General features: G+C 36.1%; 1 protein-coding gene across 1 annotated transcript in view; it reads left to right on the top strand.

The window, feature by feature from the left end:
- The first annotated feature begins 2,601 nt into the window (after positions 1-2,601).
- Positions 2,602-16,647, top strand: part of LOC106129967 (protein split ends) — a 74,717-nt gene continuing 60,671 nt past the window's right edge. The window contains exon 1 of the mRNA XM_060950602.1: positions 2,602-2,873. Coding sequence (XP_060806585.1) covers positions 2,824-2,873 — 50 coding nt within the window. The 5' untranslated portion in view covers positions 2,602-2,823. The remainder of the gene's footprint in view (positions 2,874-16,647) is intronic.

Here is a 16,647-nt window from a genome sequence, read left to right as displayed (position 1 = left end):
AATATCTCTATACATATTTATAAACTGACATAGTGAATGTCCCACTCCCTCTGTCCTTACTAAGCAGACAAGCGGACTGGCTGGCTGTATCGATCGGCCGCCATTTTAGTGCTTTGAGAAACTTATCCGATAAGATCTAGGTCAGGCCGACTGTAAATAAAACTAGCTGGGCACAGGCCGTTCCTGTAACCGTTTGTGGGATATTCAGGTCGATATGAACTAGTTGGATAAAGTTTATTTGATTTTATAAAAGAAAAAGTAAAAAAAGCAGGGATTTACCATGTAAGTGTTATAATGTGTGGTTCCCGGCACCAATAAAAAAAAAGAATAGGGCCACTCCATCTCGTTCTCATGGATGTCGTAAAAGGCGACGAGAGGCGAGGCTTGTAAACTTTTTTTTAAGCGATGGGCTAGCCTCTCTCAAATCTCAATTCTAACATCAAGCCAAAAAGCTGAACGTGGCCTATCAGCCTTTTTAAGACTGTTGGCTCCGTCTTCCCCGCAAGGGATATAGACGTTACTATATGTATTTATGTATGTAAGAACCACATTCATTTTACGCATTTCACGCAGTTAAAATGACTGACACACAATTTTGTTAAAATATTTTTAACAAAATTGTGTGTGTTTGTCTGAGTGAATTCAAGAATACGGTACTACCTAATTGTTGCGAAGCACATAATCTAATTCTGATGACATCAAGAAAGTACCATCGACAGGTATAAAGCGAAGGTAGATTATACCATACCACACGGATGGTAAGTACGCTATATTGACAGTGCACCAAATAAACACACATAATCACGTCTATATCCCTTGCGGGGTAGAGCCAACAGTCTTGAAAAAACTGATAGGCCACGTTCAGCTATTTGGGTTAATGATAGAATTTAGGTTCAAATAGTGACAGGTTGCTAGCCCATCGCCTAAAAGAAGAATCCCAAGTTCATAAGCCTACCCCTTAGTCGCCTTTTACGACATCCATGGGAGAGAGATGGAGTGGTCCTATTCTTTTTTCTGTTGGTGCCGGGAACCACACGGCACAAAATAAAAGATGACATTGATAGTACCAATCTATGGTATCAGTTATGATTTGACTATGACATTACTGTCACTGTGTGGTGTTGATTTTACTCTCACATTCACTTACCTTTTGTCATAAAACATTCATACTTTTAAACCTGTTTGGGAAGAAACCATCTTGCATTATTATAAACGTCAGATATCAGTGTTGCATAAATAAAAAATTGATTTCGGTAAATCTAATTAATTAAAATTAGCTACACTCTGTACATCAATTTTATTCACATTTAACATTTTATTTTAATTTATATTATATTTAGTAGGAATTTGAACTGAAAGTATTAAGTTCAAATAAATCAATTCATTATTATAACGTATTTTTTCGTCCACATTCTATCGTCATTTCTAAGTTAGGAATGATTACTGTGAATTGACTTTCTTGAAGCAAATGCTGCAGGGCAGTTTGTTACCGCGTCGTGACCGACGCTTCGGAAGCGGCACTAAACTAAGTTTCGAGTAATTTGTTCGACGTCAACCAATGTTGTGAAACTATAAGATATGACAATTATTAAGTGATGTTCGAATTATCTCATGTCTTATAATGAACAAAAATTTTTGAATATAAGTTGCAAATTTATAGATATTTGACCTAATCTCGAAAAGCTCTTCCTAATCAACCCCAAACATTGATCAAAAATTTGTAAATCCTGAACTAATTTCTTGCAACAAATTCACAAAACTGAATTAATTTCTACTTCATGTAAATTTGAAGGATTCGATAGGATTATAGAAGACGATAGACTTTATAGTACGAACAACTAGCATCCTTTGAAGCATGGAATCATAAAATAATTATTTTACTTTATGTAATGTTGGATAGTTTATAAGATCGTCAATCGGAAGAAGTCTAGCTGCGATACGTCTTTAATTTTCTAAATAACCACGTCTTTTTGATGGATATTTTATATACCTATGAATTTATTGCACCTTTCAAATACCTAGATATTCTGGACAAACAAAACATGATCGATAACATGATTTAATAATAGATTTGAAACTTCTGAATTCAGCAGCGATTTTAGGAAAAAAATTGAGCATTCACTGTTATTTTTTATTTTAGTGTAATGGCAGTATTTGGTTAATCTATTTTTTTCAATTGTTTCAGGTAACACGAGTGCCTTGTATTCTTTTACAGATTAAAACACGCGGTACTTTTATTTAATCGTTAAATTTGCACATTATCGATCACATTTCATCTTGTAGCCACTTTCATTTCATGTTTTTCGTATTCATAGACTTATACGTAAAATAGGTTTTTAATATCGTCACTTTCAGCTTTATTTTTGCAGCATTCTAGCGCGTTTTATTCGATTTCCGATGTGATCACTGAATCTTTTCGAATTCTGCTCTTCGCAGCATAAGTCTTCTTATTTCAAAGTTAAAATGGATACGTCCGTCCAGTCGCACGTTCCCGGCGTGACTGACGTGAATTTCATTCAACAGGCTGCTAGGATGTGGGCGGGGCGTGCGGGACGCGGCGTCATTGGCCGAGCGGGCGCCGCAGAATAATGGCCGCCGTCGCATTCAGCCAATGAGTGGAGCGCGAAACGTACGCGCGTCCGTGCGGCGGCTGGCGCGACGTTGCCAGCTTTTCAGAAAAAAATACCAGATTCGACCTTCTTGGGACCCCCGATTTTTTTTTGTTTGGCCGCGTTATCATTCGGGAATTCGTATAGGACCTTATCCGTTAGTGAGATGGTGTTCGTACACAGGTGTACTTTTGGTGTGTTGTTTTAGTGTATTATGGTGTGGTCTACGCCGTCCGGGGAGGTGTTGATAGACATCGTTACAAGGTAGCTATGATCTCTTTTACCGGGTTGAGTCATGTGACAACGTGGAGCTGCCTCGTGGTGACGTGTGCTTATCGGAGTAGCCGGCCTTATCAGCGGCAATAGGTGTCTGTCTGGGCGTCGTGTCCCGTATTCTGCACACTGTAATCCCATTCTCTCGTATAGTAGGTACCTATATGTAGTTATGTTTATGTGGGACACGTAGGTCTTGACATTGAACCGGGGCTTCCTTTTATCGGAAGGTCATACATACCTGTTAGTCATTAATTGTATTATGTTAAGTACCTACTTACTAAGTACCTACAATGAGTGCTATTGTTCCTTATCTAAAGCCATTTCGTAGTAAGCCTACATAAACATTCCTACTAAGCTAAATGCGCGTTCTACACTTTGATTAGTGTTTAGTGCGAGTGACTTCCATTAAAACAAGTTCTAACTAACTTTTAGCAGTAATATCCAGATGTGTTGTTTACTAAACACCGAACACTCATCTAATTAAGTATTCGAATAAGGCACCAACTTGTTCCCAGGAGAACTTAACCCATCTTTGTTCATGGTGACACATCCAGTCGCCTGAATGTGCATGGTTCCATGAACCGTGTAAAACAATACCTATATCTAGGTACCTTTATTTATTGCAGCTTTAACAGCCAAGCTGCTTTTAATACCTGCTGATTGCAAACCAGTACATTCTATCTACTTAACTTCAGCTCAATGATATTTATACATCACGTCTTTGTATTTAACGGGGTAGACAGAGTCAATAATCTTGAAAATAATATAAGACCACATATGTTGAATTGCTTAATGATGGAATTGAGATTCATACAGTGACAAGTTGCCATCCCAATTTTGTTAACATTTTTTAATTCATTATTATGGGACATTACAAACATCACTTAATAATTGTCATATCTTTTGGTTTCACAACATTGGTTGACGTCAAATTAATAACTTATAACTAAGTTCACTGAGCAGATGTACAAGTAACAAACTGCGCTGCACAATTTTCTTTCCTTTCCCTTCAAAGTTGTATATCGATCGTTTTACGCCTAAAATCTGTATAACGAACTGTCATTGTCAAATGACAAATTCCATCGAGCGATATAATGTTTACAGAGATCAGGGATGTGATATCATTGGAGTGTTATTGGATCTACATTTGTTTGTGACGTCATTTCTTTTTACGACTGTAGTGATTGTGCTATCATCGAATTGATCAGTCAGTTATATATATAACTTGTTGTTCAGCTATTGTTCGATAACGAAAAAATTTCTTTATTTTTAAAATGGTGTAGGTATGTGGTTTATTTTTATTTTATTTATATATATTTATGTACAAAATAAGGTTTACCAGCAAAGGTTTTGGAGGTCAGATGGGAGTCGCTTCGTGTAAAAACCTGACTCACCCAATCCAAGATCCATGGTCGAAGGCATACCCCAGGCTCCTCCAGAGAGGTGAGGATGCAACCGGGTCTAAAGCCAGGAGGGAAAAGAAAGCAATTCTATTTGCTGTGTAGAAAAACCCTTTAACTATATTACTTTACTAGCTGTGCCCGCGACTTCGTCCGCGTGGAATAGTTATTGTGGGCGTCATTGAAGCCCTCAAGGCTGAATAATTTTCCCCGTTTTTTCACATATTCCATTATTTCTTTGCTCCTTATAGTTGCAGGGTGATGTTATATAGCCTAAAGCCTTCCTTGATAAATGGTTTATTCAATGCAAAAAAAAATTTTTCGATACGAACCAGTATTTCCTGAGATTAGCGCGTTCAAACAAACTCTTCAGCTTTATAATATTACTAAAGATATTACTGCGCAGAAGTATATGATTTACATTATGTATGTTAACCGTTTCGAGTCAGCAGAAAACAAATGCTATCGCGTCGGTATGAATACGACCGACACAGCAGGATGCGATAAAATCGTTATTATTCCTTTGTCTCGTGTAGAGTTCGCTTAATGACAGTGACGTAGACTAAGCGCCCTTTTATCTAATTGCTGATGTCCTTACATAACCTTTGAGACAATGTCACAGTTAAAAATAGTACACAACACAAAAAAAATGGGACACTCACCCTCTACATCGGATGATTCATCGTTTTTACGCAGTAAAGGCGTGAAAAACTAGGCTTACATACATACATACATATGGTCACGTCTATATCCCTTGCGGGGTAGACAGAGCCAACGGTCTTGAAAAGACTGAATGGCCACGTTCAGCTATTTAGCTTACCAATCCAGGAACGGTCAGGGACGCAGCCCAGGCGTCTCTCCAAAGAGGTGAAGATGTGACCTGAGTAACGCTGTGAAAGAGGCTTATGGCTTATAAATTGGGTTTGCAGAAGAACGTCAGAAGTAGAGCTTGGATGACGCATATATCCCAAACTGGACATGAAAGTGCTATTAGAATTAAATCCGCCTATTGTAACTTTTTAGGCTCAATAAAGTTTTAAATATATAAAATAAATAATAAACCTTGAGTACATGCTTTGTTTGGACTGCGTCGTGTTAAATTTGTAAAAAAGTACAATGTTATATCCGCGACTTCGTAATCTCACGCACAGATTAGATTTTATTAGTTATACATTATTATACACACGCGATATGAATGAGTAAATATTGAAGGCTGATAAGGGCTCACGTTGAGCCACACTATTAGCTGATAACAATTATTAATACTTCTTATTTTGAATCGTAATTGGAAGTTATGTTACCAACCACGTGTTGATAAACCATTTTTAACATAACATTTGTATTTAACTAGTTTATTTTTTAAGTTAAAATTGTTACGGCTAAAACAAAGTCTTTGGTGTTTAATAATGTTAAGTATATGCCATCCATGTCATTGATTTAAATAAGCAATTTTTTAGCAAAACCCATTAAGGTACTTAGTTTCTTTTTTCCACCATTATCGTTATCGCTAAAGTTAATTTCACTTTAAGTAAAGGCTAACTACTATCCGAGGACAAAAAGGTGCAATTTACAGTCTATTATTAAAGTGAGGTCGCTTTGATTCGTCTAAGAACGTGCTCAACCTGGCCTAGAAATAGTGTTGAGATTAAAAAGAATCGATAAAAACTCACACAGAGATACCCGCAAGCAGAAGCAATAGGAAGTTTATATATTTGGCACGACTCCCACAGCGTATTACAAGCCTTGATCTCAATATTTGTATGTATACCCCATCCACCCTTAATTTTAGGGGAAGGATCTATGAATGAATGGCCGAAAACAAGCCGGGGGAAGAGTTATGTTCTTGTTTTCGTTCTGGCTATGGCCTGTCATGTTATATGTTACGAGATGCTTATATGCTATCTGTACTTATATACGAAACTTAGAGAGCGCCTGCGTAAAACGCCAAAATCACTTTATCTCCCGTTCCTGCTGGAATTTCTAAAAACATAATGAAATTAATATTATTTATATTTTCATCCATTCATATGATCATGTCTTTATCCCTTGCAGGGTAGACAGAGCCAGACTTGAAAGACTGTCAAGCTTAATGATAGAATTGAGATTCAAATAGTGACAGGTTGCTAGCCCATCGCCTAAAAGAAGAATCCCAAGTTTATAAGTCTATCCCATAGTCGCCTTTTATGACATCCATGGAGAAAGATGGAATCGCTCTATTCTTTTTTATATTGGTAATCTCTTTTGTTGTTGCGATGTTTTTTTTACAAAATATGCGCTTGTAGGTAAAACATTTAGTCATTTCTGTAGGTAAATATATTTTATACTTACCTGTTAAAGTTGAGTAGGTATACTTACTATTAAAGTAATATTACACAGTTCATTTGCATCACACCATCGATTGTCTGACAAGGCAAGGTCATTGACACCGACTGACTCGATTAATGACAAAACATATTGATTTATTCCGAAAAGAACATCTGTCGGTTTGTCCGTTGAATTACGCAGTTGCGCACACACACATGCGCACACGCACACACATGCATATGACATTGTTGTAAATTATAGGGGGGGTGCGATGTACTGACATGTATGTTAAATGGCACACAAGGTGCACCTTACAGCTTTACAATTCGTCCTATCCATGTCTGATCACGCCTCTTTCCCGGAGGGGTAGGCAGGGACTATATCTTTCCATGGTTACAGCATATTTTTTAAGCTTTGACCAAGGTGGTTTGCAGATATGTATTTTCCAAACATTGTATTTTTTGAAATTTTACGATAAATTGACAGAAGAGGTTGACTATCCTAATTTTTAGAAGTATGCTAATTTCAATTCTGAAAAATCCCCAACAAGATAATTAAATTAAAATCATGGTTCGACCAAAATTTATCAAATTATCTAGATTTTATTCAGTGCTTGTGCTGCCTAAATCCTGTAGTTTTTTGAAGAAGTGTACAGTACAAGCAGGCTTATTTTATCAAATAAAACTTGAAAATTTTCTTCGTAAACTTAAAATTGAATTTCTTACAAACAACATTTTACTTTTACATCTTGAAAATACACAGTATTTCATTGCAATGTTAATAATGAATAATGTGGTATTTTCTATAATAATTTAACATAGTTATATTAATCACAAAATAAAAATAAATTTCCTTAAAATTTGTTCCACATTTCTAAGCATTTTCTAACAAAGCTAAGTTTTATAATACGACAGCTGTCAAATTCAGCAGTCTATATATATTTTTAACCCGCTTCTTGTGTTGACATAAAATTAATAGGTATAGCTAGTTGTGACTGTATAATTTAAGGTAAATATTTTAATGATAAATACGTACACAAGAAAATTATCAACGATCTACAAATTTATTAGGCACTCTTCTTTTTGTACAGTCGGTTAAATACAGATTTTTTTGTTGTAAAACAACTAACGACAAACGTGTCTAAAAACTAGTCCAGTTTTAGTACTACAAAGAGGAGCACATAAAAATAAAAATACGTTACGTTGCGTGGGTTCTACGAAGTTATAAGTCTGTATACGTCCCTCGCCCTTGCCGGCACGTTTTACCGTGAAATGGAACGCACTCCCGCGTGGTTGGTTTTTATTTTTAACGATCGGCCGCCATGTGATGCTTTTTTTTTGTTTGTGTTATCATGCCAGTAGCAAAGTTGTAAAACTTATCTTTCACAGAGACTGTGCGATCAGCTGTCGGTTAAAGAATCGATCAGCTGATTTTAATATGTTCGAAGTCAGTATAGGGCTTTAGGAATTAAGGACGACTATGAAGAGTTCCAATGGGAAGGATTAGGAAGTTTATTCATGTAAGACAACCTTGTAGTTTCGCTCCCGTGGGAAATTTCAGAATAAATAGCCTATGTTTCTCCCAAAAATCTTTTTCTGTGTGCATACCAAATTTCTTCCGAATCGGTACAGCGGTTAAGCTATGAAAGCGGAACAGACAGGCAGACAGACATTCGCATTTAAAATATTAGTTTAGGATTGTTTATTGGTAAAACAATGGAATGAGATAGCGAAGATGACATGTATACGAATTCTACGCAAAAGCACTAAAATGATTTAACTATTATAAATCGTAGTCTGTTTGGTTCAAAGTGCAGAGATTTATAGACAGGATGTAAGTCATTACATTAGGTACTGAGTCATTAAAACATCTTTGCTGACGACATCAAATGCAAAGTTATCCATCTACAATGAATTTGAAATAAAATTCAAATATTTTTTTCTTGCTTCATTGCTTCTTTAATATAACGTTACATATAATCACGTCTATATCCTCTGAGGGGTAGACAGAGAACCAAAAGTCGTCAAAAGACTGAAAGGCCACGCTCAGCTTGGCTCCATGATAGAATTGAGATTCAAATATATGTTTAAGAAATAAGTATTTGACAAAAATAACAATGTCGGCCAAAAATGTCGTTATCAAATAGCAACACATTATCTTGGGAAATAATCGAGGTCATATGATTACAATAATGTTTATTGTTATTCAGGATATACTGAGCAAGCAGAGATGCTATTGACAACAGGCTGATAACCCATAAAAATCCAACAAATGCGATATAGTAAAATTTCTGAAGTTCTTTTACAACGCCATTAAATGTTACTTTTTAAAATCCAAATGGTTAGTGCAATTATTGATTGATTTAATTAAAACACACTATTTCAATTTATTTTTTAAAAATAAAAAGAGTGTATTGCCGCTCCGACGAGAACACAATTTCTATTACACAACAAATTAATTTTTTGTATCTGGTTACACTCGATTCGATTTTCGAATTCAGCATTTTTTTCTTTTTTTTTGCAATCACAGAATTTCGCGTGTATTCTGCGATGTTTTGCAAAAAACTTTCCCATTTAGGCCATCGTGGGTTATTAGAAAGTGAATAAGGAACGGCGTGTTTACCAGACATCCATAGTTGAGTCAGTGGCAACTCGGCCGTCCATGACGCAACCCGCGTGCCTATCGAGTAGCGAGCGACATTTTGTTGTGCGGAATCGTGAGTTAGTGTGTGTGTGTGTTCATATGAATTGGTGTCAGTTATGTGTGCGATCGGAAAGTGATGATATTGAACCCTGAATTGTGGAATTTCGATGAGAAAAGGTTAGTTGACAGTTTGTTTCTAAGTTTAAATAAACCGATGGGTAATATTTAGATAGTAGTTTCCAAAATTTCCAAACTGAATTTTTTAGTTTAATACGACTTAGTAATGAATGAACCAAACTCAAATTGAAAATTTTGAGGTTTCTTTTGTTTTGTTGTTTTGGTTAAATCATCAGGTTTTCCATTTTCTCGATATAGCTTCATCTAGTGGGCAAATCCTTATTAAATACCTCAATAGCTACATCATATTTTTTAAAAGGTTTTGCAAAGTAAGGCATAAATTATAAATTATCTACAATACACGTTAATTTGTGTAATTTGAGGGAGTCAGTTATTTCTTTTTAAGAATAGTGTCACTAGTCATTCCTAAAGGATATAAACTGGAAAGATTGATTGGTATTGGTGATAAAGAATATTGTATCTTCTCCGAGAATTGACGTTAGCAAGAAGTCGTTTCCTTACATTGCTGTTTTACAAACGGAATTGTTATGGAGATCACAAAATATGCTAAAATTTACATTTTTTTGTTAGAATAGAAGCATATGGAGATATCTTTGTCGTAAAATTCGACTAAGTGACAGGCTTATAAACATGGGATTCCACTTGCAGGCGATGGATAGCAACCTGTCACTATTCGAATATCAATTCCATCATAAAGCCATACAGCTGAACGTGACCTTATGTAAATATTATAAATTTTTTCATGCAAAGTCAAAGCATTACCTATATCGCAAAGGTATCCTTTTGGCAATATTTCTTATGCAGAACAGTGAAGGTCAAAACATCGAAGATTCTTTCTCACTTGAGCTATGGTCTTGGAAGCTGGATATTTGGCAAACAACGGTAAAATATCAAAACTCTGGGAGTAGTATGACGTAATGCCGTTCTTCTTTTGATGTGAGTTTATGTTTCCTCATAGCCCAAGAATAAAGTCATAAAGTATCTAATTTAAGTACTTGGCATACGTAGTCGCCATAGAGTTTTAATCTGTATGTGTAGCTTTTGATACATACATACATATACATATATCTATATCCCATTATAGAGCCAGCAGTCATCAAAAGACTAAAGAGCCATGTTCAGCTTTTTTGCTTAATGATAGACATAACATATAGCCACTTCTATATCCCTCGCGGGGTATACAGAGCCAACAGTCATCACAATACTGAAAGCCCACGTTCAGCTGTTTTGGCTTAATCATAGAATTGAGATTCAATAAGTGACAGGTTGCTAGCCCATTAAAAGAGGAATCCTAAATATATAAGCCCATCCCTTAGCCGCCTTTAACGACATCCTGGAGAAAGAGATTTATTTATTTATTTAATTATTTCATCAAAACTTATCCTATCATTACAGTCATAAAAACCAATGCGATAGACAAGATGGAGTGCTACTATTCTTTTTCCATTAGTGCCGAGAACCACACGGCACTTTTTTTTAAATTTAACAGTTTTTTATCTTTCTTTGCCAGGCAAATTTCTATAGTAAACATTCTATTAAACCCAAGTTGCCTATTCTTGCCATTATATTTAACTTGTTCAAACCATTCACGTTCAACCTAAATTATATCGGAAGCATGTGCTGTACATATTTTTAACAAAAAGAAAAAGACGCTTTCCAACTTTTGTTTTCGATGACATAAGTTACAAAATTGTCAGAGGCATCATCCTCAGCGTTTTCCTCATTCGACATTTGTCCCTACGGAATACGCAAGTAGCCAGTCTACCCAATGCTATTGTGAACCCAAACGTCGCGTCTGTATCAGTCACCTATCTCGCGCGACCTTCGCCCAGCGGTTGGCAACAACGTAGCGTACGCCGCATTCTACCTACCTACTTACAAATACAGATTTCATCAACTTGTGTAGCTATAGCTATACTATACACATACATCGCGCAGCACGATGACCTGCTCGGCGCCCCCCGCCCCTCACCCACTCCCCTCCGCCACTCAGTGACGCATCGCATTCTCGACAAAATCAACAACGTAATTCCCTAACTAGATATTCTATATTCGACTTTATTGCTATAGCGTTAAAGCAACATCGCGAACTACCCGCACATTTCCTTAGTGCGTTTGGAAACGGCGCACGCGCGGGAAAGTGTTCATTGTATTTATTTTTATACGCAGTCGGACACAAGTGCAGCGTTCTCGGAACAGTTTCGAAAACAGACACTGCTCTTCGAACAGATGCGAAATGCAGCTAGCTATTATAAGACGGTAACCTGTTTTTTAGGGTGTGCAAGTTATTCAGCAATTTATCGGGCCGGATCGCGAGATGTCAAGGCTGAGGGATCTCGGTAATTTCTACAGGATGGCCGTTTGTCTTGAGAATCATCTCAAATTTATTTAATCTGATTTATCTATAAACTCGCCTGTTACAACTTATAACGAAGTGAATATGATGATAAATTTTGGCAGAAATATTGGTTTATTATAGTATTTTATTAGATCTAATATTCGCCTAAAAATGCGAAAGCTTTATTTCAAGACCTTTGCGCAGCTTGCTCTTCCCAATGAAAATATTACTCTACTTATTAGCCCAAGTCCAGTTGGTTAGCAATCGAAAAAAAATGGCCCCTCAAAACATGGTATAATTTCAATTTTCTGCGCCAGTTTGCCAATCACCTGCTTGGTTATTACCAACTAAGATGCAACTGAACAAATTGTGTTTATCCTATCCTACTACTATTATAAAGGCGAAAGTTTTAGTCTTAATTCTATACATTCTTCTAGCAGGCAGACGACGACTATTTTCTACTATGATAAAATTAATTACGCATTGAAGAATAAGTAGGATCTTAGGTAAACAAAAGTTTATCCTACTACTATTATAAAGGCGAAAGTTTGTATGGATGTTTGTTACTCTTTCACGCAAAAACTACTGAACCGATTACCATGAAATTTGGTATGTAGGTAGCTGAAGACCCAGAATAACACATAGGCTACTTTTTATCCCAGAGTTCCCGCGGGATTGATAGGGTTTCCATGCGGACGAAGTCGCGGGCGGCCTCTAGTTAAAAATAACTTTTAAGTCCATTAAGTCTACACTCTCCGACACTACCATACGTAAGATGACATCTAATGAAACGTGATGGATGACGTTCCATAAATTGATAAAGCAGCTTAATACGGTATTTTTGTTACTACTTTAATTCCAAAAACAGGAAGAACGTCATTTGAAATTCAATTCGCAGTTTTCCGCAATTTTAGGTCGGCCACGGTAACGGGACAGAAAATGCATACGAAACACATTCATTTGTGAATAAACGGTTTTAAATGGTGTTCTAGATTCGAGAACTTTTTAAATCGATGTTGTATTGTAGCGTTTATTTTTATTAATTCTTTCCTTGTGCTCTTACTACTAATGCGACTAAGGGAAAGGCATAAATCAATAAACATTGGATTCTAGTAGGCGTTGGGCTAGCAACCTGTCACTATTTGAATCTCAATTCCATCATTAAGCCACGCAGTTAACCTTGGCCTTTCAGTCTTTTCGAGAATGTTGGCTCTGTCTACCCTGCAAGGGATATAGATGTGATTGTAGGTATATGTATTTACTAAATTCTTCGTTTTTCTTTGTTTGTGGGTTCTTTATGTTGTTATCGATCCCAAATTTCTTATATCCGCTTACTTACAATATTTTCCCTATTTCTTTGAATTTGAACCGGATATGAGCCCATTTAATTGTTTAGGACTTCGGTCTTCTTCTTACGAGATAAACTTTAGTGTTTAATCATCAAGAGCATCAATCATATTCATTTCCAAAAGTCTACCTCTAGTTTTGATATTAACAGTCTGCGCCTAATCTAATAGAACTTCATTAGCTTGATTGATGACAATTTCATTACATAGGTTATATATATTGTCGCGTTTTCGCTCGGGACATTAATCAAAACCTTTACCTGTTCAGTAATTACATCGGGTTCAAATTGTATGCCTAATTAAGCTAGCTGTGAATCCCAACAGACAGGTTTATTAATATCATTAGTGGTTTGGTGATTTCAATTATTGGTTACTATAAAGTTTTGAGAAATTTTGAACGGAAACAATTTGGTTTGAACTAAATTAGGTAAGATATGATTATAAGGTGATATTCGTTTAGGCGATGGGCTAGCAACCAGTCACTATTAATAAAAGAATAGGACCACTCCATCTCTTTCCCATGGATGTCGTAAAAGGTGACTAAGGGATAGGCTTAAAAACTTGGGATTCTTTTTTTAGGCGATGGGCTAGCAACCGATCACTATTTTAATCTCAATTCTATCACTAAGCCAAACAGCTGGAGCCTTTCAGTTTTTTCAAGACTGTTGGCTCTTTCTACCCCAGAATATAGACGTGACTATATACATATGAGTATATGTATGTATGTATGTATGTATGTTAAAACCTATACAATTTACGTTAATCCGTTCAAGATGATCAACTGAAAGTGTCGTAAAGTAAAATTAATTTGACTACACACATTTCTGTAGCTTTTTATTTCCCATACAGTTTTATTATATGTATGGATAGCTGAACAAGTCCCGCTATTTTAAGCTTTCTGCTTAGTGGTCGAGTAGTTACAACCGCTGTCTACTGTTGAAAGCGTTTATTTCTCTCGTCCTGCCCTTTGAATTCCAGTCGTGAGCTTAAACTCTCACCCGGCCGGATCAAAAGGGGCGTCGATAAAATAGTACAGACAGCGTCGGAATTAAACAAGATAATAGTATCCCACCCACCCATATCCTTGTGAGAAGTGAATAAAGAAATTATTTATTTATTTATTTATTTATTTATGCGGTAAACGGGCTGAGGGTATGGAAGGTCGTGTTTGAATAAAACCAGATTTTTGGTTGTTTAAGGCGTCGTGTTGTCGTCTTCTTAGTCACTTCACTTCACTTTTTAATATTAAGGCTCCATCGTTCAACAAAACGATGATTTTGCCAATGTCAACGTTGAAAAAACACAATAAACCTGACAAGTGACGATATCGTAGATCCGTACATATACATATAGATGGACATCATTATAAGGACAGGTCAAATTTTTATTGTCCTTTTTTTCATCAATATGTCAGTAAGTTTTGTTTATCTAAAATGTCAAGTCAGAGTGTCGTCTGTCCGTCCATGGAGGCTGAACGGCCGCTACATGCGGTTTTCTCTACAGTTATGTTACTTTGGAAAGACTAGATGAAAAGCCTATCCTTTACCTACCTTTACTATTAAACGTGCAATATTAGAACTCGCGCTTTATAACCGTTGTAACGATCGTTAAATTCGAAATATGTAGATGCATCTGTGACAATTTATCCAATCTATATAGCATAGCTACGTTAGCATATACAAAGAGATTTTTATCATGCAATGTTTTGACTACATTGCTCTCCCACTCTAAGACTGTAAAGTGTAATGACCACATAGTATGTTATTAATTTCTTTTTTCTATACGACTCGTGAATAAAACAGGACATTTAATAAGCCAGCTGTGCCTTGTGGCCTTAGGGTGTCTGCGTCCGATGTAGATACGACCCTAAACGACAATAAAGAAGGTCCACACGAATTGATTACGAATAAATTTGCATATATATTATAATTTTCCTTTCTCACTATAGAGTTACTAGAGCACGCCCGCGGCTCCGACATTATTTCACGGGAATTTTGGGAAGTACTCGCTTAGTGCACCCCAAGACCACATAAAGAACCAACAAGCCCAATTTTAAGTCTCTAGATACAGCGGTTTGTGCTGTGCGTTGATGTCAGTCGGTCATTCACTTTCTTGTTTGATATATATAGAGATTTTCTGGCTATTGTTCTGTTCAAGAAGAATTCTTATTTCGAGTAAATATTTACACAAAATGGGATGGCAAGTCATCTTATTTGTTGTCCGTTAAAAGAATCAATTACTAATATTAGACCATACCCTTAGAAATATTCGTGCTTGATTCGCGCGACCCTTATTATTTATCATGTCACTGACATGATAATTTCATCAACATGCCATCCATTATGTAAATGTTTACGTTGATATTTCTGCACAGCGAGTAGGTACGTAACGCGTTGACGGGAATTTATGTAAATATTTTAATTTCCTTTTAACGCCGCGTTTCAACGGCCAGCGCCATCTAACGTCCGGTCCGAAGGTGAAATAAAAGCTGACTACAGCCCTGCGGCGTCAACACATTATAGGGTTGCCTAGACACTTTAAGGAATATACCTAGACTTTGAAATTCTTTTTTCAAATAATGTTTGAATTCGAACGTATAACATTCATGCACGGTTTTATTTTTGAACGGATACTTGATAATTAATATCTATTAAATGGACACAATATTCAATGGACTACATTAAGCTCTTAGACTTGTGTTATGGGTTATTTTGTCGCAAATATACTTTTGTTATATTATACTGTGCTATAGACTTTGTTGAATGATTTCTTAACATATTTTTGTTTGTGGTACGTGATATTCTTAAGTTTATGACACAAGTGATAGGAAGATTAATTATGCAATCCAATTTAATAATGCACTTTTCCTTCCACTTCGCTTTTTACCTCCATCAAAAGTTGCCAGAATCTGACGAAATCTTGACAAGTATACTGAAAACAATATCACCATAAATACTAGTCTATTATTTTAGTGTAAGACAAACATGTCGGAATGTCGACCAAAGATTGGGGGAATTTCGTTGACTGGCAACCCTACGCCATTTTACGAAACACCCGCCTCCCACGTTGAATAGTTCGATACTTTCACTTTCACAGGACGTGGAAAATCTGTTTACAAGGGCACGTAGGACATTGCCATCAGATTTTATAGTATTTCATTTCAATATTCTACAAATCTGTGAATGAGTTAGGTTATTATAAGCTTCAATTTTTTTATTATCTTTCAATATGATGTTATTGTTTGTTGTTAATAAAAAATGAAGAATATTTTAGGAATTGTGCCAAGTGAAAGACGGATCAATTTTACGCTGTTGAATAACATTCATACGAATATGAACTTTATGTAATCTAACTAGAGTACACACGCGGGTCCGCCCGCGTCAAATAAATAATCCCGTGTAAGTATTCCTGTTCCCGCGGGAATTTTAGGAATCCTTTCATTCATTTCATGCATCCTTTGACCACATAAAAAACCTTATTGCCGTAATATAAAATTTCTAAATCCAACGCTTTGAGCTATGATCTTTGTCTGTCCGTCACTCAGTAACGGTAGAGTTATATATATATATATATATAGTCTTAGTTTCTACCCT

Source organism: Amyelois transitella, chromosome 22 (assembly GCF_032362555.1).
Source record: "Amyelois transitella isolate CPQ chromosome 22, ilAmyTran1.1, whole genome shotgun sequence".
NCBI lineage: Eukaryota > Metazoa > Arthropoda > Insecta > Lepidoptera > Pyralidae > Amyelois > Amyelois transitella.
Note: the sequence above shows the minus strand (reverse complement) of the source record. Positions and strands in the feature narration are given on the sequence as shown.